Below are 23,910 nucleotides of genomic sequence, written 5' to 3' on the forward strand. Positions count from 1 at the left end.
TTATCTGTAAAATGGTGACAACAGTACTATGAGGATTAAATAAGGTGTTGCACATAGAATGCTTAGCCCAGTACTTGGCATATTGTGTGTGTGTTTAATTAGCTCAATAGCTAAAAAGAAAGCATTTTCACTGGGTGAGTAGTTATGAAAGCTAAGCCTTATGGTGTCAAAAACTGAGAAGCATGACAGAAGTAAAAGGCACAGGAGGGAAAAGAAAGTGAGGGAAAAACAGACATATCTGAAAACAATGAGAATCAGCAAGCCAATAATGATGATAATCATAGTTATATTACTATATGCATTAATAACAATGGTGATGATTGTTAACTGTGTTGCTCTGTTCCAGGGCCTGACCTATGCATCTCCCATGGATTAAGTCATCTTACCTGCACAGTCACTCTGCGCGTCATGTGGCAGACTCTGTCTGTTGCCTCCCCAACTGTTACTCCCCTCTTTCTAACAGAACCCTGCCAGCACTTAGTTTGCAGTATATTCAATGTACCAGTCAGTGCTCACAACCTCACTTCTTTCTGCTAGATACTTGTTTCCTAACCTCCCCTGAAGTCAGGAATAACCATGAGACTTGAGTTGGGCCAATGAGATGCCAAGGGAAATATGCTTGGAAGCAAGGGCTTCTGGGTAATGTTTGCATCCTTAGGCTCAGACATGAGAGGACGGCTTGTTGGTATAGTCTTCCTGACTGTAGGTTAGCTGGTAAAAAGCCAGATGGCAGAACTGAAAGAGACCAGTGCAGATTTTGTCTCAAAGGACATGGGTGAAAATGCTAACCAGAATTGTTCTACAGAGTGGATGCTTTCAGTTAAGGGCAAAACCAAACAATACATAGCAATGACATTTAAGGACATTTCTATTTGAGACTGTACAATACAGATAATGATAAATATGCAATGATGATACTGTAGAAAAGTTAATTATGAAGTAATTTCTAGACATATTTCTGTCAGCAATATTTCAGTTAAAAAGGCTTAGGGCTTGAATGATTAGCTTTCAATTATTTACAAACAGAATCATGTGGCACACCTCTGAGCTGTTCCTATGTGACTCTACTAACCTAAATACCTTCAGTCTTCTTCCTCAATGTGTTCACACTTCCCATAACACTTAACACTCACTGGCTGAAGCAAGAGTTCTTTGGCTAAGCTGTCGCTGCATGCAGTCACTAAAAACTTCAGCCTTGAGCTCCCAGAGACCTTGAATATTTCCAGCAATTAGAAAATGTCAAATGGCTTCTAGGGGAAAAGGATGTGGCTGAAGAACAGTTGGGGTTAAAGATCTTACCTAAGGCAACTGGTTCATCATGGACAAAAGTCTCCTTTCCTCTTGGCTTCCTCCTTTCCCCACATGCCCTACCTTGTCATAGAGCCTAACCACTGGAGAAAAGGCACACCAGGAGGGACAGTCTCCACATTTCTCCACACCAAGCTCCAGCCACTAATTTATTTCATCTATATAAAAATGCTGCTAAATGATTCATGGTTCAATGTGCCATAGGTATCATTAGTTCTTAAGGATGTTCCTTTGGCCATGGTACAAGTCTCAGGTCGATTCTTATAATCCAGTGCCACATTCATGTTCCCTAGGCCCATGACATTGAGTTCAGAACACACACAAATTCTAAAATTTCATAGCTGAGAGTAACTTAGAAATCATTTTATTCTCCTTAGCGGCTGTGAAATTTTAGGCTATGAATATGGCTTTAATTGCTCATGAATTTTCCCAACTGGATTCTAAGATCCTTCAAAGCAGAAACTATTCTCACCTTCTCTGGTATTAGCATGGTTTTGAGAACACACTGTGTACACCACATATATTCACTTGGTACCTTTCCACGCCAAACACAGGGATTAATGAGGCTTCATAATTACAAAATAGCAAAAAGCATCAAACAATGTGTGTGCGGGCATGCACGTGTGTGTGTGCATGTGTGCATGTGTGTTATATATGTGTCACAGAATTGATCTGCTTGAGTTTTTCACTAACTCATTTTAAAACTCAATTGATTGACTACTCTGACAAAGCCTCTGTCAGCCCCCAAACCTCCGAGTCCCTATGCAAATACCTAGAGAGCAAAGGCCTCTCTAACTCAGTGGCCTAAATTTAGGAAAATAAGACCTTGTAATTGAAACAGGAGGGATCTTGTCCATTCTACTCCTGGTTAACCACAGAAAAGCCCAGGAAACTCTAATTCAAGGATGACAAAGTTTTGGTAAGAAAGATTAAACATGGGTTTTGGAGTCAGACAAACTTAAGCAAGTTGTTTAACCCATCCAAGTGTATTTCCTCCTAAACTGGATGTAATACACACCACTGAAGATTGCACTGAAGATTAAATAAAAAAATGGATACAAATGCCTAATTTAGGAAATCCTTAATTTCTACTTTATGTCATGGCAGCATTTCCTATCTAACCAAGGTGAGGCTGAGCCAAACATTATGGGAGAAGAAGAAACTGCAAAACTCGGATAATTCACACAGCTTTATTTCATCAGCTCAGCACTAGGCAATCGTGCCGGGTGCACTGGAGCATGACTGATGGCATGAGTGACCTATCTGGATTGTTCATCAAGTGATACAGATAGAAAGTTGAATTCGATTAACTGGTACAACTGGATTTATACAGGCACACAGGCATAATGTGTGTTCCACATATTTTCCATCCATGTTTGGAGATTCTCTGATGTACATCTGAAACTGATAGGATATTGTATGTCTATTATTCTGCAATTAAAAAAAGTTTACTGAGCTCTGCTTTCTGTAGTTTACACTGTAGATGATATATAGAGAGAAATTCTTTTTGTGTTTTCTAAATATTCAGTTTTATTTTTAAATGAATAGGCTTTTTAAAACTACATTTACTCTCACTTCAACAAATTTCTCTTAAGGCATTGATTTAAAAGGACTAAAATGGGATTTTGATTTTTGCCCTTTTGAGCCTGTTGTGAAGTAGAACAACAACAACAAGAAAGGAAGCACAAAATCCCCTGTGTCCCTGTTACAAAGGCACTACACTTAGGGAAGACCGGGAGCTGTTTGACATCAATGGCACTGAGCAAGTCCTGTTATACTCTAGAGACAACATCAGCCGCCAGACAACCAGGAAGCAATAGTAAATGCACCAGTAACCCCAGCTCACGTTTACTGGGCCTCAGTGAGTGGGAGGCAGTGTGCTGAGCATTCAGTTAATTCTCACAACCATTTCATGAGGTTCTTGATGAGGAAACTGAGGCTTAGAGCCATTAGGGTCTTTCCCCCAAACAAAGCTAGTATAACAATCCCATGTTTCATTCCAGAGCCAGACTTTTTAGCTGGGGAAGTATTCTGCTGAAATATGAATAAAATGTAACTAACTAATTACTGGAATACCAAAGCACTCAGAGACATGAAGTATGTGTTTCTATGTGTGCTACGTGCGCGTGCGTGCACACACACATGTACAAAGCTTTCCCAAAGCAACATTTGAAGAGCATTATGAAATGCAGTTTAAATAACTCCCAAGGTAGGGGTAGATTTGGTTGTGGCAGTTTTCCCGAAGCATACGAGTTTGGGGCTCGGCTTTGGACTTGAGGTAGAGCATGGACTGGCAGAGACCTGCAGCTGGGTGCACATTCCTGGGAAGGAGAGTGGCCAGGTCTAAGGCACAGATTATGCTGGAAAGAAAAAGTCAGCTGGGCACTGCTGAGGCATGGTACTCAGTGAGGTGGAACAAGTGGCAGCAGTGCTGTGGATCCCTGGGGTCTGTTGGTAGGATAATCGTAGGGTCAGGATAAACATCTAGCATTTGATAAGATGCTCATCACAAAGTTACTACAGCCTTCTGATTAAGGAAATTCTATGATAGTTGTTTCTGGAAAATTATTCTTGTAGCTGTTTATTGGACCACTTAGAGTGGAGAAACTGAAAATGAATAGTTAGTATATTTTAGTATAAGAGATACAATAGAAGTCTGAGCTGAAGTGGTCATGAAAGAATTTTTTTTTAAATGACCAAGGTCTGCAATCAAGACTTCAGAGATGGCACAATTTTATAATGGTTGAAATGATTATTCGGCCGTAGGGCATGCTGCCAAGGGAGCAATCAGAACTAGATGCACTGGAGTTGGGGCCTCATCTACCAGAGATGATTTTAAATCTGAGTGTGGGTCTGCCTGGATGGAAAAGGGGGAATTTCAGTCTATTTGAAATTCCTCTTCTCATTCAAATTGTTCTCTCCAATTAATTTCCCTTGGTGCCCCTAATGATCAAATCTGCACAGAACCCAAGAATAAAAGAGAAAACACCCTGGGGCCACCTGTGGCTGAGTGGTTAAAGTTCCACACATTCTGCTTCTGCAGCCCAGGTTTGTGGGTTGGGATCTGGGGTGTGGACTTACTCCACTCATCAGCCATGCTGTGGAGGCATCCCACATATAAAGTGGAGGAAGACCAGCACAGATGTTAGCTCAGGGCTAATCTTCCTCAAGCTAAAAAAGAGGAGGATTGACAATAGATGTTAGCTCAGGGTGAATCTTCCTCACAAAATAAAAGAGAGAGAGAAAACATCCCATTAATCTCTACAAAATGCATCTCCCAGAGGGTTGGAATGGTCAGCAAAACTTTATGTGAGGAGTCTAAAATGGCTGTCTTCCCGATCTACCTTTCTCTAAGGTGCATGTGCAGGAGTACTTACCGCAAGCATCCACTTTGGGAGGAAGCACTCTCTACATAGTGTTTCAGAGAAAGCTGGAATTCTTCCAAGTCCTCTTCTATCACAGACATCTGACGCTGCACAAGCATGATGTGCTGTGGAGGCAAGGATGAGGAAGGGAGGAGTGTTACTGCCAACCCCCTGCTGTCCATCCTGTCCTTCCTCACAAAGCAAACAATTCTCCCCTAAAAATATGACCAGGAAAGCCATGACTAGTCTAAGTAATAACATTGTACAAAAGCGGTAGTAGAGGCAGGATATTTTTCTTGCCTCTAGTAACACAGAAGAAAGCGTCCTTCACGATGACATTTCCCTTTTAAAAGCAGTGGTTCTCCATTAGAATCACTGGGAAGGTTTTATTTATTTTTCATTTGATTTTATTTTTTAACGTTCTTTTTTTTTTTTAAGAGATTGGCACCTGAGCTAACAACTGTTGCCAATTTTTTTTCTGCTTTTTCTCCTCAAGTCCCCCAGTACATAGTTGTATATTTTAGTTGTGGGTCCTTCTAGTTGTGGCATGTGGGATGCCGCCTCAGCGTGGCCTGAGGAGCAGTGCCAAGTCTGCACCCAGGATCCAAACAGGTGAAACCCTGGGCCGCTGAAGCGGAGCGCACGAACTTAACCACTAGGCCATGGGGCTGGCTCCTGGGGAGGTTTTAAGATTGCATTTATATCAGAATCTCTGGGAGTGGGGTCCAGGCACTTTATTTATAAAAAATTTCCCAAGTGACTCTAATGTGCAGCCAGGTTTGGGATCACTGGCCTAGAGTCACCAAATTTTAAAGAGAAGTCCTATTGTGCACAGTACACAGCTCCAGCTTCTCCTTGGATATTCTGTGACAGACATATTGTGAATATCATTAAAAACAAACAAATTTCAAAAAAATGTGTTCATTGATGCATTTCCAAAGGTACATTAACCATCACAGGGTTCTCAAATGTAATAACTACCCACAATAGGCCCCACTCAAAATCTCACAGCATTAGATGGAACCTGTGTTTAATGAACCACACTGGGTTGAATGCCAACTGCTTCTTGTAACAAATCCTACTACTGTTACAGCACCCATGGTCTGAAGACTTTCCTAAACATCTGCCTATGGGCTTCTCATGGTATTTTGATCTCAAGATTCGTTCTTTCCTCATCAAGGGTTGGCAGTGAAGCATAAAAGTGCAAAACAAGTAAGGATTGAGGCGTGAATTATAAAAGTGCAAAACAACAACGTGAGGACGATTTGGAAAATGAGGAAAATGACTTGTGCAACATTACCCAGCTATGTAGTGGTAGAACTACAATTAAGTCTCTGGTTTGCTGTCTCCTATTCCAATGAGTTTCTCACTTCATGTTAATAGCTACCAATTGTTGAATGTCAATTATATTATAGGTATTATGTTAGGAATTTTATATGTTCAACAAATGTCCCTACTTTGTGTTCCTACAAGTAAATACTAAGTGCTGGATTCTGGGTATACAGTAATGGATCAAGATAGAATTCTTATCTTCACAGAGTTTTAAAGAAATAAACAAGGCCTGAAAACTATGTCTAAGGAGTAATTTTAGGTATGACTATTAGCACATGAAACCGACTATATGTAAATTGATCAGAATTCTACTACATTTTTGACAGGACTATATTGCCAAATAAATCTTGATTTCAGTCTTAAAATCCTTTGACTATTTAAATCTTAAAATAATGTTTGGGACCCCAAACTCACACAAGCAGGAAGCAGGCTGTGAATACTGCATAACACGCAAGAGGGTAATATTCTCCAACAGGCTGTTTCAGATGTGGTCATGGAGGATAACGCACCCAGAAGAAACTCTCAAAAGAACAATGGACAACAGAATTCCTCCCAAAATGGAGATCCCATGGCTAATCACGAAACTTCCTTCATTGACAAATAGCTTCCCAGCATGAATTCATCGTTGCAATGAACCAGCGAATGCTGTGTTTCCTATTCATCCCTTTTCTGAATGGTAGTTTTTATGGCATTTATCCTGGCCCAGTTTTATCATTGTAATATTTTATCTGTTTAGGTGGGGGGGAGGATAGAGATAACTTACCTCCTTTTTATTCATAAGTGTGTCAGACCTCAAGGGACTACATTCTGGCCTTACAGAGAAGACTGCATATCATTCAGGGATCCTGGATTTTGAGCTAGAAGGAGTAACTGGAGGAGACTTTGGGTGGTCTCCCTTGTGAAGGGGTCTGTGAGTGCATTCTATATATATGAAGAGAAGGATGCAAATAAATATTTGATGACCAGAAGGTAGACTGTGGCAGAGATTCCAAGCTGTTCAGGAAAATCTATTTCTTTCTTCTTTCTAGGTACACAGCTAAACTGCATATTCCATCGTCCCTTGCAGTTAGATGTAGCCAACTAATGAGTTCTCACCAACAGAACATGAGTAGAAGTGCTGTGTACTGCTTTTGAAAAAGACTTTCAAGAGGGATGTGAACCTCCTCCACATTCTCTTTCCATTTTCTGTCAGTAGGATGAAGAACTGCCTTAGGAATGGCAGAGCCACAGGTGAGAGAAGCCCGTGTTCCTGAATCGTTGTGTAGATGGTTTGCTGGGCAAGGAACACATTTTTATTATGTTGAAATCATTCTACATTTTGGGTCTATTTCTTCCCATAGCCCATTCTACATTTTGGGTCTATTTCTTCCCGTAACCTTAATGAGTTCAGTAATTTTAATTGAGCTTTATTTCCCTTCAGTATCAGGGATCAAGAATCAGTAGATACAAGTCTGTAATTATCTGCTAAGGTCGTGTAATGAAAACACCACCCTCCTGTATGACTCTCCCAGGAACTGGTTTTAATGTCAATAACTAAGAGTTAGAGTTATTATTATTAAAGTTAAAATTATTATTATTATGTAAAGTAATTATTATTACTATAAAGTTAAAATAATTCCTGACATGTCTTTTTGACAGAAATCTGCAGGGACTTCTTGATCAGGTATCTGTGATTAACAATGACTCAGGTGATATGTAAATATATCCACTTATTCCACCATAATTCTTTTAGTCTGAAGGCAATGCTTATGTGATCCTGTGGGGTAGACTGCAAATATGACCACAACCCTTCACTATACCCTTTGAAATGTGACTTTTCAGTTTCTTCCATCAAGACATGGATTTTACTTCCATTCCCTTGGATCTGGGCTGGCCTTCTAACTTGCTTTGGCCAACAGAATGTGGCAGAAGTGACAGTGTGCCTGTTGCAAGTTTAAGTCCCAAGAGGCCTGTGAGTTTCCACTCTTTCTCTTGGATCCCTGAGATTGTCATGTGAACAAGCCCTGTGAAAACAGAGGTCAGCAAACTTTTTATGTAAATAAAAATATGGTAAATATTTTAGGCTTTGCAAGCCATATAGTTCCTGTCACAACTACTCAAATCTGTTTTAATGTGAGAGCAGCCATAGACAATTAGTAAATGGGTGTGGCTGTGTTCTAATAAAACTTTATATATAAAAACAGGCAGTAGGCTATAGTTTGCCAACCCCTGTGCTGGAGGATTAAAGACCGCATAGAACAGAGCTGAGTCAATGGATTCATACAAGCCAAGATCAGCAAAGCTGGCATGCAGCTGACCACAGATGCCTAACAGAAGCCAGTTGGGACTGTAAGAACCGCCCAGTTGATCCCACCCTAAATTGCCTACCTGCAGAATTGTGGTTGAAACCACTCGATTTTGGGTAGTTTGTTATATAGCAATAGCTAATTGATTCATTCACTTATACAAATGGATGTCAATAGGATCTGGAAAAATTAAATTTACTTTGCAACCCAAATAAGACATGTCTCTTTTCTCCTTTCCTCAGATATTTACACAAAGAAATCAATTTACGAGGCCCAGATAACTTGCCCACATTTTTGACTATTGTAACAAGTGGAGCTTTAAAAATCTTGGTTAATTTAAGGTCAACTCTCTGAGATCCAAAGAAAATTCTTAAATTTTCTATGCTGGTGAGGTCAAGTTGTGGGATGTGGGGTATGGGAGAGGTGGGCAAAGAGTCCTAATATCTTCATGATATTTTTATATGTCTCTTGTGTCAAATATATAGCCTGTGATTCTTACTGAAATCTGAGATTCCATGGTGGGAATAGCCAACCCAGAGCATTCTTTCATGGTGGAATATAATAGTGTACACTTTTGTTTCTTTGCTGTGAAAGGGGTAGTATAGCCTTTATCATTTATAGCAGAATATTTGGGATTTCTTGGGCTGATAAGTGCTAAGTATGAAGGGTTAATCCAAGTTTACAGAAGAGTATTTGCCAGTGACATTAGGTTATAGCAACATCTGCCTTTGATTCTTTGGATCTTTTTTACTTCAAAAACTTTCAGTTTTAATCACTGGAGACAGAAATGTTTTAAATGCAACTAATTTGTTTCATGTTGTCTGGCTCTATTTGCTCCATTTACAGTTGTGTCCCAAGCATGTCTTCATTAATATCACAGCCTTTCTTGTGTGCTCTCATTGAATCTCTTAACAGCTATTGCAAAGCAAGACTGTGTTTTGATAGTCCCTGACGTTTTTGTTGACAATAGCCTGTAAAACATATAAGATTGTATGGCAAGAGTTGATTTACTTCACAAAACATTATTCACAGGTTTGATATGAGTAGAAAGGCAGAAAAAGATATTATATTTGTAAACTACTGTATGATAACTTTTCCAGTGTATACAATAATGTGCTCCAGAAAAGTTAGTTTTTGAGAAGCACCAGAATGTGAACAAAGTTTGTTTAAAATTATATTGACTTTTTAAAAGCTCCTTTTGAATGTAGAAAATATCTGGAAAATCATCATCTTTTTCCAACAGTCATTTGAGAAGAAGCGCCACACGAGGCAAACAATGACACCAGGCAGAAAGGATTCGGGTGGATCAATACACTTGGACAGATCCAGGAGGTGTGGTCTGGTTGGAGTGATTCCTTTCAAAAATCATATTAACTTTTCAATGATTCATACTCAATGCTTAGTACTTGACAGCTAGAAGATAATAAATTATCCACAAATTTTCAATGAGTCATAAAGTCATAGTCTTGGACTTTAGATCTAGGTTTATCCCTAATGTACATTTCTTTCCTATTTCATTATAGCAAGAATAAAACTGTGAATTCCTGAGGTTGCTGTCTTTATGGCATGCTTGTTATAAATCATTTGGAACATTTTAATATTCCTGTATAGCACCTTAGTGTTCTTTTAGTGCAATGTTAGAACTCAATATTGTAAAAGACACATAAATATTTTTTAAAACTCCTACTTATTCTTTTTGATTTCATTTTAAATATTGTATTGTTCTGGAAGCATTTTCTGGCCTCCTAAATTAGGTTGTATTCCCTTGCTGTGAAAATTTATACTTTCCTATAGTAATCCTCATCACATTTTATTGTTGATCCTTATTTAATTGTCTATATTTCCTTCTGGTCCATCTTCTAGCCTATGATAGTCACAACCTTATCTCCCTCAAGGCCTGGCACATAGTTGGTGATCAAGTTATTTGTGGAACAAACAAGATGCTTTTGCTTTTAACCACTGACTATTCTTAAAATTCCTTTAATAAATTTTATTTATACACTGTCCATTCCAGAAAGGGATGTGAGGTGGTCCTGAAAACTCTAGAGCACTGCAAAATTGTTACTCTTTTATCTATCTCCATCATCTTGTCCTCTTTCCTTTCTTCTTTCTCCTTTAAGAGCAAGAAGTGTTGATTTAAAAGAATTGGCTTCACTTTTACTAGCCATGTAGTCTTGAGCAAGTTACATAATCTTTATCATCTTAAGTCTTCTGATACATAAAATTGGAATAGTGGGAGGATTAAATGGAACAGTGTATGTACAGATCTTGCCCATGATAGATACTCAATAAACATTACTTCTCTTACTCTGGGCAGAAGAAAAAAATGGACTTAAAAAAAGAAATCATATCCTAAACTCATTGTTATGTAATGGCTCCTATCCCAAAAAAACTAGATATGGCTGCTGCTAGGGTTCAGGACTTTTGCTGCGTACTTAAATAAGCCTACCTGATAATCTGCTCTGCTCTCATGGTAGGAAATCTCATGAGATGGCGTTCTCTGTTAGCTCACAACCTCGCTAGCCGAGAGCAACTCTACTTTAGTACTCAGAAGTGCAGCAAATACCAGAGCTGGAGTGTGACAGTGTGGGGAGAAGTGTGTGTTTAGTGGTGGTGTTTCAACCTTTCTACACCTTCATTTCTTTATCTGTAAGATGGGGCTAATAAAAGCACCACTTCCTGAGGCTAATGTGAGTGTAAATGAATTATGTATGTGTGTGTTTGGCACAACACTGGGCACACAGCAAAGGCTCAGTAAAGATCAACTTTTAAAAAGCAAAGTACATGATAAAAATTTATTCTTTGCTTTCTGATATGGAATTTATTTTTCAAAGTTCTCACGCATTCACTAATGGAAAAGGAAAAATACCTCTCTAGTCAATGAATTCTAAAACTGGTTTTGGTCACTGGGATAAATCACTGAACACACAGTAAGATACAATTATGAGTGCTAGCTGTGAAATAACAGTAAACAATTGTTTTGGTCATTCTGAATATAGAGGTTTTACAGGAATTGACAGTAATGCATGTACTACCACTAATGAAAGAATACAACTTTTAATAACAAGTATCTTACTGGTATTTCTGAAAAAACTACCCAGTTTAGACTATCATGATATGTGTATTCCCAAAGAGCATAATTATTTACCTTTACACATGGTTGAAAATACTTAAGGAATATCCTTTTCCTGCTTTTAGATAATACTAGCTACTGAACCATCTTGCCTAGTCCTTTTTTTTTTTTAAGTACTTCTATGCACTATTGGATTAGCAATGCTATGTGGCTTGATAGGCTCTTTTAAAAATGACATTGGCCTCTCTCTTCTCTCAGGAACCAGAGAATGGAACAGCCTGTCATCTTTCATAAACAATCCTTAGACAATTTTTCCTCTCATAGCTAGAGAGAGAGAATAGTTTCACATTAGAAGATTATTTTGAATAGACAGTTGTCTCTCCCAACATTAGAAAAGTTACGTTCATTTTTCTTGACTGCAGTCTAGTTTTCCCTAAATGCAAACCTGAGAGACAATACAGATGCAAGATCTCAAGGTCAAAATCTCATGCCTATGGGACTGCACAAACCTGCTATTTCTGGCATGTGTGCTCAACAACCCTCTCTCCTTTCGGTTTCCCACCACAATTTACTACTTTAAAATTCTGGGTGCCTGATGAATTAACAGACCTCATCCCTGTCTTTGGAGGATTAAAAGCACTGAACACGTAGTGAAAATACAGTTTATATCTGGGGAACGTGTCCATATCAATAGGATTATAATCATAACAGCCATTATTAAACTTTTCTGAGAAACCCCCAAAGCCTCCTCTCTGAAGACTGCCTTTGTGCTATGCATTTGGGCAGATGGACAGGAGCTGACACACAGGTGAGTCTCACCTTCTATCATGTAGGCAGTGCTGGTGGAGTAAGTGCACAGTCCAGAGATGAAAGGTATTTCCTATCTTTGTTTTGTGTAAATGTGACTGATTCTACAAGAGCTATACACTATATAATACATTTAAGGTATTAAGTGATCTTCTGTGGGTACCAAAGATTTTAAAATCCAAATTTCCACTAAATGTAAATGCAAACATCCAATTTCCCAAAACAGAATGTGCTATATCTGCCTCAAAATAAAGTAAAATAACAAAGCATTGTATGTGTTGCTTTTCAATTAGTTAATTTATTCAGTAACTTCTTTTTGTTGTATTTAATGTACCTATTAGGATCACTTTGTCCATTTTCTTTCAATGTCCGTAAATTGCCATCACTCTGGATGGACACTTTTCCCTATATGCATAAATGTTCCCTTTACTCTAAATATCAATTTTTTCTTTAAATGATTTCTGAGCATCTACAATGTGCTTGGCCCTGGGCTAAATGCTGAAAATATAATAACGAATAGGACCAAGTTTCAGCTCGGGTGTAGCACTCAGCCTAGCAGGGTTTATAAAATGTGTCTATGATACAAATTTGGATGTTGCCCTTCTCTGCCATTCATATTCATTCAGTTATTCCAGAACGCTTTGATTTATAAAATTTTCATTTTGCACATATTACATGCCAAATGTTTTCACAAAAGCTCTGTGAAGTAGGCATTAGGTTTCCACAAATCACAATTTAGAAGATACTACTTGGCATACAAAATGAAATATGCCCACTATTACTTTTTGAAATTTTCAGTAAGATAGTAACTAATTTTGAAGAAATTAAATCATGTTTCAAAGTACCTGTTTCTTAACATTTTGATCTAGAAAAAATACTTACAGATTTAGTATTTCCTTCAACAACTTCTTCTTCCAGAGGTTCAAGTTTGAGATCCTTCAATTAGAGGAAAAAATGAGGAGAAAACCAGAAATTAGTTAATTAAAAGAAACACCATATATTTAAATGGTAGCACTTTATTCAATATTAAGTTCAATATTATGGCTAATAGTGAACCAAAAGAACCTCATTATCTGAAAGGAGATGAAATAAGTCTGATTTTTTCAATTGAGCTATTCCGCTAAAGACGTTTACCCATTGTATCAATTGTAAGGAGCCATTTCAGATATGTTCCAATTTGTTATTACTTTAAGTTTACTTCACTGATGCTATTAAAAGAGAAGAAAGTGTAGAGAAGATTCATTAAAGCAGAGAAGGAAAGGATAGGGCAGTGGAAAGAAAAAGTTAGGATGACCAGGCTGATTTCTTTTGCTGTGAGTATTGCCGTATTTCTTGGGAGATCATGATATTCATTAGTGCTACTGCTATAATACATTTACACTCTAGTGCTAATATTGCTTTATTAAAAAGTGAATTAAAACGCAAATGAAAACACTATTGATATTTACTAAAAATGAAGGACTACTAAAATGACCCTAGAATTGTCTGCAATGATCAACGGATAATGCTAATGTCCCAGTGAAACCACACACGTGATCTGAGGACTTCATGCAGAGTATATCCTAGCATACCTGCTAAGTAAGGATTATGCACAGTAATTGAAATTTGTAGAAGTAAATTGAAAGTTGTAGAAATCCAGATTGGCTGAAATAACATAAGCCTGTTAATAACAGAGGTATGTAGCTCTAGCTATGCTCTTCTCTTGCGGTGAACTTTTAGTAAGTTATTTAACTTCTCTGGGGTTCACTTTTACTGTTTCCTCTGCCTTAAATTCTCTATCCCTAGGTCTTTGTCTAGCTGGCTCCTTCTTGTCTTTCACATTTCAACTCAAATATCACCTTCTTAGAGCAACCCTCCCAGATTGCCTAAGTATCCTCCCTTCCACACCCACCCCCACCACCCCGTGAATGTTAGTTTAATAACTGAATAGCTGAATGAATGGATGCCCCATCTAAATCAGAGCTCTTCTGTGAAGGTAAACTTAATATGATGTACATAGATGTGAACTGAATCTTAAAAAGTATCCTATAGACAGAAACCATAACAGCAGTGATCTCCTTGACTGCCCTTTCCCTAACACCAACTCAAGTATGCTTGTCAGTTCTACCTTCTTTGATCTAACTTAGAAAAATGAAAAACAAGTTGGATGAGTGCAACATCCTTAATTACACCCCTTCAAATGAGGATGTCCTGTGATCTGATGATACTCTCAGGACTTGATGAAGACTGAAGAGGTTTTGTGGTGGTGGTTTTGTTACACAATAAAAGTGTTTCCTGTGGAGTTCAAGCAACACATGAGACATAACCTCAATTGATCCCCATAAATACTCACGGAGGCTGAAATAGAAAGAAGGAATGCCCAAAGAAACTTGTAGAAATCTCAAATGTTATTTTTTCCCCTACATGAATGCTACTGGGCTTGGTTTACAATGCAGGAAAGATTTATCATAAGTACTTAGTGGAGAGAAAAAATAATATGTGTTCCACCACAGGTATACTTCCTTTTAATGGGGAGATCAAAACTGGTGCTAACAACTGCGGGAGACAAGATGGTCAGCAGTGAAAAGACACGCACTTAGCTACCGTTGGGTGATTGGGTAGTTTTTCTCTAAAAATCTAATTCAGCACCATACAGAATAAATCATAGAAGAGAACTAAACTTGCACTGCTTCTCCATTCATTAAGACAGATCATGCTGAGCCCCACACAGCTGGAGCCCCATGCTGAAGATCAGCGCACTGAACTTTTAGTAAACCTCTCAGAAACCATCCTCAAAATGAAACCCTTTCATAGGAACAAAAGGAGAAAAAAGTCTAGGAAAGAAGGGCGTGCCAATATTTTGATTTAAAGTTGGAAAAAAGGTATAACCTAAGTTTGAGCTATTCCTTTAAAAATAACTATGTAAATCTAAGACACTAAATAAAGACAGGTTTTCCAAGAACTTCAAAACCATTTTTAAAAATAGGTACTTATGTTCTTTTAATGAATTGAAATTTGTTTAACAACTGAATCCTTATGTTTTAACAAGGTTTTGTTTTCAAATAGGGTCCTAGATTTCCAGACCTTACAACATTGAAAAATTAATTTTCAGAGCAGTATTTTTCCTATGAATTCTTTTAGTCTCAGCTCACATATTAATTAATAAAATTAGAAAGGAGGAAAGTTGGTTTGCAGCAAGCTCTTTGTTTAGGTTATTTGCCCCAGTAAATGGTCAATGTAAATTTAACAAATGATGATGTGGTAGCAGAGGGACTGGAACTCTCCAAGGCTAGTTCCTTGTATAGAATCTTCTTTTTCAGAGACCTTACCCCTCCTCAAAACTTGAGGTTTAGCTTCGTAGAGACGGCTGTTAAAACCTTAATCTGTTGGCCTGACTTCTCGCCTACTGACATCTGACTGGGTATTTCTGCCTAGATGTTCTATTGTATCCTTGAAATTAACACACCTAATAAGACAGTCCACCTTCTCATGTCACCAATTCTCTCTCCTTTGTCCCTCCCTTTTCTGTTAATAGTATAATTGTCTCCCAGACACTCAGGCTCAAATCCTCAGACTCCTATTTCACATTCCCCTGTCCTTTACTCACCATGCCCACTCAATGGTCCTGTTCATTTCACTTCAAGGCCTTCAAATCTGCCATTTTCTTTTCAGTCACTTAGTCCAGGCCCATCTTTTGCCATACCCGATCCCAGTGGGCTCAGGTCTACAACCTGCTCTTTAATGCCATTGTTTGAGCTGGCTCTGGCGGTTGTGACTCTGAATTTTCTTGTTTGAATCCCTCTTGTATTTTTTCTGTCTACTTGTCTATCTAAAGGATCTTTTGGTTATGTCACTTACCTGCTGAAAAATAATAAATGCATCCTGTTGTCTCCAAGACCAAGTCCAAATCTCTATTACCATTATTTTTACCAAGTCTGTTATTTAAGGCCATCCATAATACAACTCCCTATTCACCCATACAGTCTTACTTGTCACCACTTCCCTAAATGAAAGACTCTAACCTGGCTGGCCTATTTAACTTTTTCTAATGCCATCATCTTCCCTGAATGCCCTCTCTAGTTGCTGTTTACTAAAATTTTACTTCTCCATAGGAAATATTTGTTTGTTAGTTTGTTAGCTGACCAGAATTTATTCCAATTTTAATGACAATACATTTTCCTTTCAGTGAATTATCTCTTCTCCTTTCAATACGGTGCTCTGGGGACTGTTAATCAAGGTGTTATCACCTCCCTTATCCAAGAGGTCAGCATGTGACCCTAACAAGACCAACCAGATTCTCTCTCCTGGGAAGTGGAATCTTGAGCAGAATATCATCTAACTGGAAATAGTTGGAACTCATTTATTCCAGTGGAGGTAACCTGAGAGACTGTTGAGTGTTTCTTGCTTACCTAGATCTCTAGAGTTATTTTGTCTTCTGACTTTTCCTAAATCTAGGTCTCTAGACTCTCTGTTGATTATGAGAACACTCCCATATCCTTCCAGAAAATTCTCTTTTTGGTTAAAGAGATGATTTCTGTCACTTGCAATCAAAATTCCTAATTGTCATCAATTTTAAGGGCCAATTTAAGCCCTTCCTGCCACACAAGGTATCTTCCCAAGCACCCAAGCTGACAGTAATCATTCCCTCAGGTGAACATCTGTAGATTTTAGCATCTGCTCCACTCTGTGGCATGTCTCAGTCAGTCAGCAAGTATTTACTGACATTAACTAGGAACCTGGTTCTGTGCTCCTACATACTTAAAAAAAATCTGTTAATTCATTGTTTTTGGAATATAGCTTATTTTTATAAGGGGACTTTGGGTTCTTCAAACTCTGCCTCAAACATAAACCTTCCTTCTTTGGTGCTTGGCATGCACAGAAAACTCATATTCTTAATCATTAACAAAGGCTGCATCTTCCATCAAAGCCGTTTAAAGGGAGTATCAGGACTATTTGGTACTAATTGAATTAGACTATAAAAATATAATAATCGGAGACAGAAAATACTGTTCTGAAGAACCCTATATCACATCCTAACTTGCTTGCTAACTGGGTAGTTTTAATGCCCAAAATCATCAGTTAATATGCTAATTTCCAGAGGTTGACTATGTAATCTCATCGTTTAGTATATCACACAGCCATTTCCCTGAATCATTTTAAAACATTCCCAGATATCAACTGGGTCATCCCTAATAGCTGCCACTTGCATCATTCAAGTGGACTGCTACCTACATCACTGATAAGCTAAGAGGCAATACAGTAGATTTATTGAACTTTCAACCCTACATCCTATTTTAAATATAACTAGGGGTAGGGGTGGGAAGAATGAGAATTAACATGAGCTTCTATATTTAACAAAAAACTCAAATAACTACCAAGCAGCCATTCATAGCATCGCTGGGATCCTGGCTGTTATTCTATTCATGTTGCAGCCATGGATATTGTGGCAATGAAAAATAATGGGTGAGAATCTACTGAAAAGTGAGAGGGAGAAGCAAGAAAATAAAGCAGTCACCTTCTTTTCCAGTCGATCAATTAGTTTCTGGAGTCTGTTTATCTGGGTCATCCACTGATTATCTTCTTCTAATAAGCCTTGAGGGGAAAATCATGAGAACAATATGTTAAACCCTAGACAGAGCAAGAATGCTTTGGTATCTCAGAGCTTTCCTTTTACCCTGAAGGAAGAAGGCCATGTCATTGACTAGTCAACACATTTTTAAAAAAATATATTCACCCGAGTGCTTTCTAAGTTGTTGATTTTCATAGATCTACGCACCTCAGTGGGTTCATTTTCACAGTCTTTTTTTTATATGTTGTTGCCTTTACTGGCCTTTGACATTCAAAAGAACACATCCTGTTGAGCCATTTTTACCACCCCATGAGGTGGTTGATTTTTCTTTTGAAAAAAGGAAAGCATCAATCAATAATTCTAAACTCACTTTTGGGGCAGTGGCAGGAGCCAGGGAAATCATAGTCCTGACCAAAACAAGGGATAAATTGTTACAATCAAAAAGAAGTATAAGGACAAGGTAGCTGGTGTCCCCTTTCATAGAGACTAACCTGTGTATATGTGGACATTATGGTCATGGCATAGTGGTTACGAGTGCAGACTCTGGAGCCTGCTGATCTTGGTCAAATTACTTGACTCCTCTGGCCTCAGTTTTCTTATTTTTAAGATGGGAATAATAATATCACCAGCCTCATAGTCATTGTGAGGATTAAGTTAGAATATACATGTATGTAAATATACATACATTGTGTATGCGTATATGTATGTAGTATATGTATGCAGGTGTATACACACATAGGCACATATATATCTGTATCTAGCACAGATTAAACATTATACAAGTTCTGCTGCTATTATAGTTGCTGTTGTTAATATTATTATGCAAAGGTGCAAAAGTAAGAGTTGTGGTCTGAGCCTCTGCACGAACATCCTGGCATCCTATATCCTCACTGCATGCTCAAAATGTTTTCACGGGCATTTGCTGAAGCAATATTATTTAATATTTCTTGATAGGAAGATGTGATTGAATTTAAAACTATAAAGTCTGTTTTAGCTTTGAACATTAGGAAGATAAGACCTAAGTTTTAAAAGGGTAGTACTTTATATTAGAATTTACGATTTATTAGCCTTCTTGGGTGGATCACCTCTCAAAGCCCACCCAAATAAATAATGATGCAAAAATAAGCAGTAGCATTGTCACAAAGAAGTGGCTAAAGAAAATCAGAATAAGGGTGCTTTATACTAGAAAATACTATAAATGCATAAACAAAGTTTATGTTTATTTTTTAATTCACAAATTATTTAAAACATTTGCATCCTGGGTTGTTCCTAGACAAATTTAAGATGGCTGTCACAGCAAAGTCCCTTAGAAGGACATTTTGGGCTTAACACTGTTTTCTAAATGGCTAAAGTGAAAAGAACAATCTGTGCTTTGGCCCAGGATCCTAGTATTGTCATTTTCTAGTCACATATGGTAGATTGTATTACTGTTCCCAATTCTTTACTTTCTTCCTATTATAGAATTATACATACACAGCCTTGCCCATGACTTTGCAGTATCTACTATCACAATGGGTGGAGTACATGTCCTCCCCATTCTTACTGGGTTTGGCACGTGACTCACTTGGCCAATGGGGAGTTAGTAGATACGATGCACACAGTGGTTTTAAATGAGCTGTGTGACTTGTCCTGGCTGCTTGTACTTCTGACACTCACCAGGAGAAGAAATTGCTCCAACTAGTCAGTGATCCCAGGAAGGTGCGAGAGGAACAGAGCTGAACCCAACCTACTGCCTGGAACCATGTCCAGCTGAAAGCACCCAAATCAAAATCAAGGAATAGACCCATGAGAGAGAAAAACCCAAATATTTGCACTCATAATCACTGAGATTGGGGTTGTTCATTCCACAGTAAAAAGGGACCAGTAGTTCATATGACCTTGGACAAATTGCTTCACTTTCTGGAGAAATGGAGATACCAATATCTACATTATAAGATGTTAGGATAAAATAAGGCAATGTTCAAGAAAGCATTTTGAAATGGTTCAAGTACAGTCTGTGTAAATATAGGCTATAGTTAGTACTTTGATTTTTCTGAAATGTTAGATATTTAAAGATTCATTTGTGTTAAAATGACATGTTGAAGTGTTATGTGTGTATATACATACATGTGTCCATATACACCTATACATATGCATATATATGCATGCTTTATAAAAATTACTCTGATATTTAACAATGTGAGTTTGCATATTTCAAATTGACTTTAAAGTAATTATTATAAATGACATGGTTAAAATGTAATAACCTAACAATTATTAAGATTTTAGTTCAACAAATCTTATATTACATTATGCACTTCAAAAACACCAGCTGTGACTTTAATCCTATCATGAAAGGAGACAAGGATCCTCTTCCTAAAATGAATTTAGAGTATGCTTACACAGGCTTAGGATCTAACGCATATTAGGGTACAGACTAAAGGGGATCTCTGCTTGAAGGTGATGGGGATTTCTGTAGGTCTCAGGTCTTTCATGTATTAAGTGACTGAGCCACCTTCTTCCCTACCCACCACCTCTCTGTGTACTGCCCAGGCACAACTGCTAGGATTCTGATAGAACTGATGGTGAGGATCATCACTCCAGTTCTTAATACTTTAGACTCTTTGCCACTTTGGTTTCAGACAAACTCATTTGGTATAAGAAAAGTATTCCATTACTATTGTTCTTTTAGCTGCCTTTTGTGTGTGTGTGTGTGTTTTTTTTAATAAGTCAATGTGAAAATACAAACTGAGCTGACTTTGAAAAAGAAAAATGACAAAGCTGCCTTACCTGGAGCGCTGACAGTAAACTGAGGGCTGTTAGGGGAGAAGCTGTTGTGTCTCTGGACTCGGCGACTTGACCGTTTTCCAGGCCACTGAATCGACAGGACTTCTGGCTTGGCTAGCCCTTGCCTTGAACAACAGAGACAGCTTTTAATCTCAGTGTCAAGGCTTCAGTCTCTTGCCTCATAGAGCAGATCTTCAAACATTGATCATAAAGATTTTCTAGTCATGAAATGAAAACTTATGAGAGGTACTGCTTGCTAACATGCCTTGGGTCAGACTTTTATTATTTATTCCAGTGGGCTCTTGGTCTCTTCTATCAACCTGAACTGAGAATTGATTTCTCTGGTAAATTCTCTACTTTACGCTCTTTCTGGAATTTCTACTTTTCAAACACTGGACCTCCTGGCCTTACCCTTTAGTTTTCTTATTTTTATTTCTTGTTTTTCATATCTTTGTGGAAATGTAGTCACATTTTTATCTCCAAATCTTCCCTGGAAGCTTTCATTTCCGCAATCATAATTTCCAAAAGCTCTTTTGTGCTTTGAATATTCTTTTTCTTAAAAAACCCCATTCTGTCCTTAATTCACCTTCTCTTAGTTTTCTGCGGATATTGATTATTTCTTTTGGAAGTTTTCTTCTGGTCTCTGGATTATTTCTGTTTCTTTTAAGGTTCTTTTCTTGTGTTTGATTTGTTCTCTTGGTTGCCCCTGCCTATTTCAGAAGAAGGAACTACAAAGATGACTGGAATCTGTGTGTATTTGATGGGGATTGCCCCCACGCTGGCAGCCTCCATTGTAGAGTGGCCTGGCTAGGCCTATTCACTGGGGGACACAGACTCTTGGTACTCTTGGACTAATGAGATCCCTCAGAAAAACATCCCCCAACTGGAGGGTAGGAGCCTGGCTGTCAGTGCTCTGGGAGCAGGGCATGCTGAGGGGGTTTCAAATCTCACTATTCAGAGTGGAGACTTTCACTTAATGCCTCATTTTTTAGTGTCATGCCCCTGACCCCCAGTTGTGCCAGTGTATATCTTGTCACTTTCTCCAGAGAGCACACCTCTAGGCTTCTTCAAGGATTGGGGAGGGGCAGTCACTATATAGCACTGGGTGGAGCTTTCAATAATATGTCAGTGCTACCATCACCCCACTATCAGTTGCACATGGTGATGCCAATTCTTGAGGCTTTCTAAGGTTTTTGTGATACCAATTGCATTGCATCTTGGCTTCTTACACTGCCTGCTCACATTTCAGCTTTCTCAGATCTTCCAGATCAGTTACCACTAGATTCACCTTCTCTCCATATTCTAAGTTTCTGCCCCTCCGTCTCTTCTTCTATCCTTTTTTTTTATCTTTGTGGGTTTATGACTCCTTTTTGTCTAGGCATTTTTAATGCCATTTTTTGAAGCGTTTAGAGAGGGAGCAAAAGAAATCATATATGTTTGCTTTCTAATCTTTAACTACATCTCCCTACAGACCTTCCTATGGCATAAAAAGAAATATCAATTTTATGGCACCTTTGGTGGTCCTAGGAGTAGGTGATTAGAGCAGTCCTTCTCTACGTTCAAGCTAAGAGAATGAAAACTGCCTGAACTTTTATAGTCACCTGTAGGTGAAATTAAAGTCTTTCCTTACTTCTATAACAACCAGCAAAAGGAGAAAAATAACTTCCAAGTCCCAGAAGGACTCGGTCATCTCTCTGGACAAAGAACTTTGGAAAATAGAGCAAACTTGAAGATTCCGTTATAAAAACAAGAAATTCACATGTAATTAAACATGTTCCCAGAAATCTATTTTTTGAAGAAGAGAGGTTTATGTAAGAGGACAGGGGTCCTCTAAAAGGAAACTTCTGTATAATGTAATGATTATTCTTGTCATTGGCTATTAGGTACTTTCGAAAGACATGGAATTAACGTAGCTCCCCTTTCACCAGTTTGCCAGGACAGATACAAAGAGTATTCTAGAATGCCATCTGAAAATCTCACCTCTGTGGCATTCCAGCTGTAAGCATCCCTTCTCTCTGAAATTGCCATTTTCACATGAGTAGACACAGACATTTTGCCCAACACGGCACGTCTAACTCATTACTGCAGGATGAATGATACTTTGTGATTCCTTCTTGGGGAAAAAGCTAGAACAGATGGCTTCTCAAAATTTGCTATATTACAAGGAGTCTTTGTATCCTTAGGCTTTAAAAATATTAACCCCCAAAGTAATATTGATACTGAAGAGGAAGATTATTACAACCCTGGGATTTTTAAAGATATCTGCGGGCTGCAACTCAACTGTGCAGGGCATCTTGAAGTCTTTATGATATAATAAACTGATGAATTTTTTGATACACTGATTTGACCTCTCCTCTCTGAGCTTGTTCTCTTCTCCAAATCTTTTCTACACACCACTGTGAGAGTAATTTCCTTTAAACATCATTTTCATTATATTTCTCGTCTATTTACAACCATCAATGACAATCTCTGATAGTACTAAGTATAAATGCAGCTACCTAGATTTTAAGACCTTTCTTTTTTTTTTTTTAAAGGATTTTTTTTAAACATTTTATTTTTTTCCTTTTTCTCCCCAAAGCCTCCCGGTACATAGTTGTATATTCTTCGTTCTGGGTCCTTCTAGTTGTGGCATGTGGGACGCTGCCTCAGCGTGGTCTGATGAGCAGTGCCATGTCCGCGCCCAGGATTCTAACCAACGAAACACTGGGCCGCCTGCAGCGGAGAGCGTGAACTTAACCACTCGGCCACGGGGCCAGCCCCTTTAAGACCTTTCTTAACCCCAGATGCCCCATAGGTTGGTCTTCTCACTGTCCCAGGCCCTCATTCACTGCTCCTTTATAGGGTTCCCTTTACCTGGACTTCCCTTTCATTTATCAGTTTAATATATTTAACAGTTGATTGTGCCAGGAAGAGGGGAACAAGGCAAAGTCCCTGCCATCTAGAAAATCAAAGTCTAATGGGGGAAATAAACAAGAAAGGAGCTGAGACTGTAAGTAGATATAAGTAGAGGGTCCCAAGGGAGTACACAGTAATGGAGTGGGAGGTATAAAATCCTGTTTTGAGAGCAGTGAAGGCTTCCCAGAGAAAAAGCTTCCAAACACTGACCAAACAAACTAGGAGGAGTTAGCCAGATGAGAAAATATGGCTAATATGGGGTGGGTGAGGAGACCCATCCTTTCAGGGAGAATATAACTTTCATTATATTCTGTCATTAAATCCCCCCTGAAGTTCAAGTTCAAGTTTTGTCTTCTCATGAGGCTTCTTTACTGGTCTCATGTTTGATATCATGGGAAAGGGACAGCCATTTTCCCTCTCACTCTCTTTTCTCCACTGGTGATGCCCCGGGGCTCTCCTCACTTTGTCTTCTGGTGGTCCACTGACAGGAAGACAGAGCCTTGGGAGAGGAAACCCAGTCCCTGTAGGCTC

General features: G+C 38.4%; 1 protein-coding gene across 1 annotated transcript in view; it reads right to left on the bottom strand.

Annotated features, from left to right (window-relative positions):
* The window catches only part of NECAB1 (N-terminal EF-hand calcium binding protein 1), a 171,389-nt gene that overhangs the window by 8,889 nt on the left and 138,590 nt on the right, over positions 1-23,910 (bottom strand). The window contains exons 7-10 of the mRNA XM_046641574.1: positions 20,488-20,609; positions 17,665-17,741; positions 13,053-13,106; positions 4,686-4,798 (exon numbers count right to left, since the gene is read on the bottom strand). Coding sequence (XP_046497530.1) covers positions 4,686-4,798; positions 13,053-13,106; positions 17,665-17,741; positions 20,488-20,609 — 366 coding nt within the window. The remainder of the gene's footprint in view (positions 1-4,685; positions 4,799-13,052; positions 13,107-17,664; positions 17,742-20,487; positions 20,610-23,910) is intronic.

Source organism: Equus quagga, chromosome 16 (assembly GCF_021613505.1).
Source record: "Equus quagga isolate Etosha38 chromosome 16, UCLA_HA_Equagga_1.0, whole genome shotgun sequence".
Taxonomy (NCBI): domain Eukaryota; kingdom Metazoa; phylum Chordata; class Mammalia; order Perissodactyla; family Equidae; genus Equus; species Equus quagga.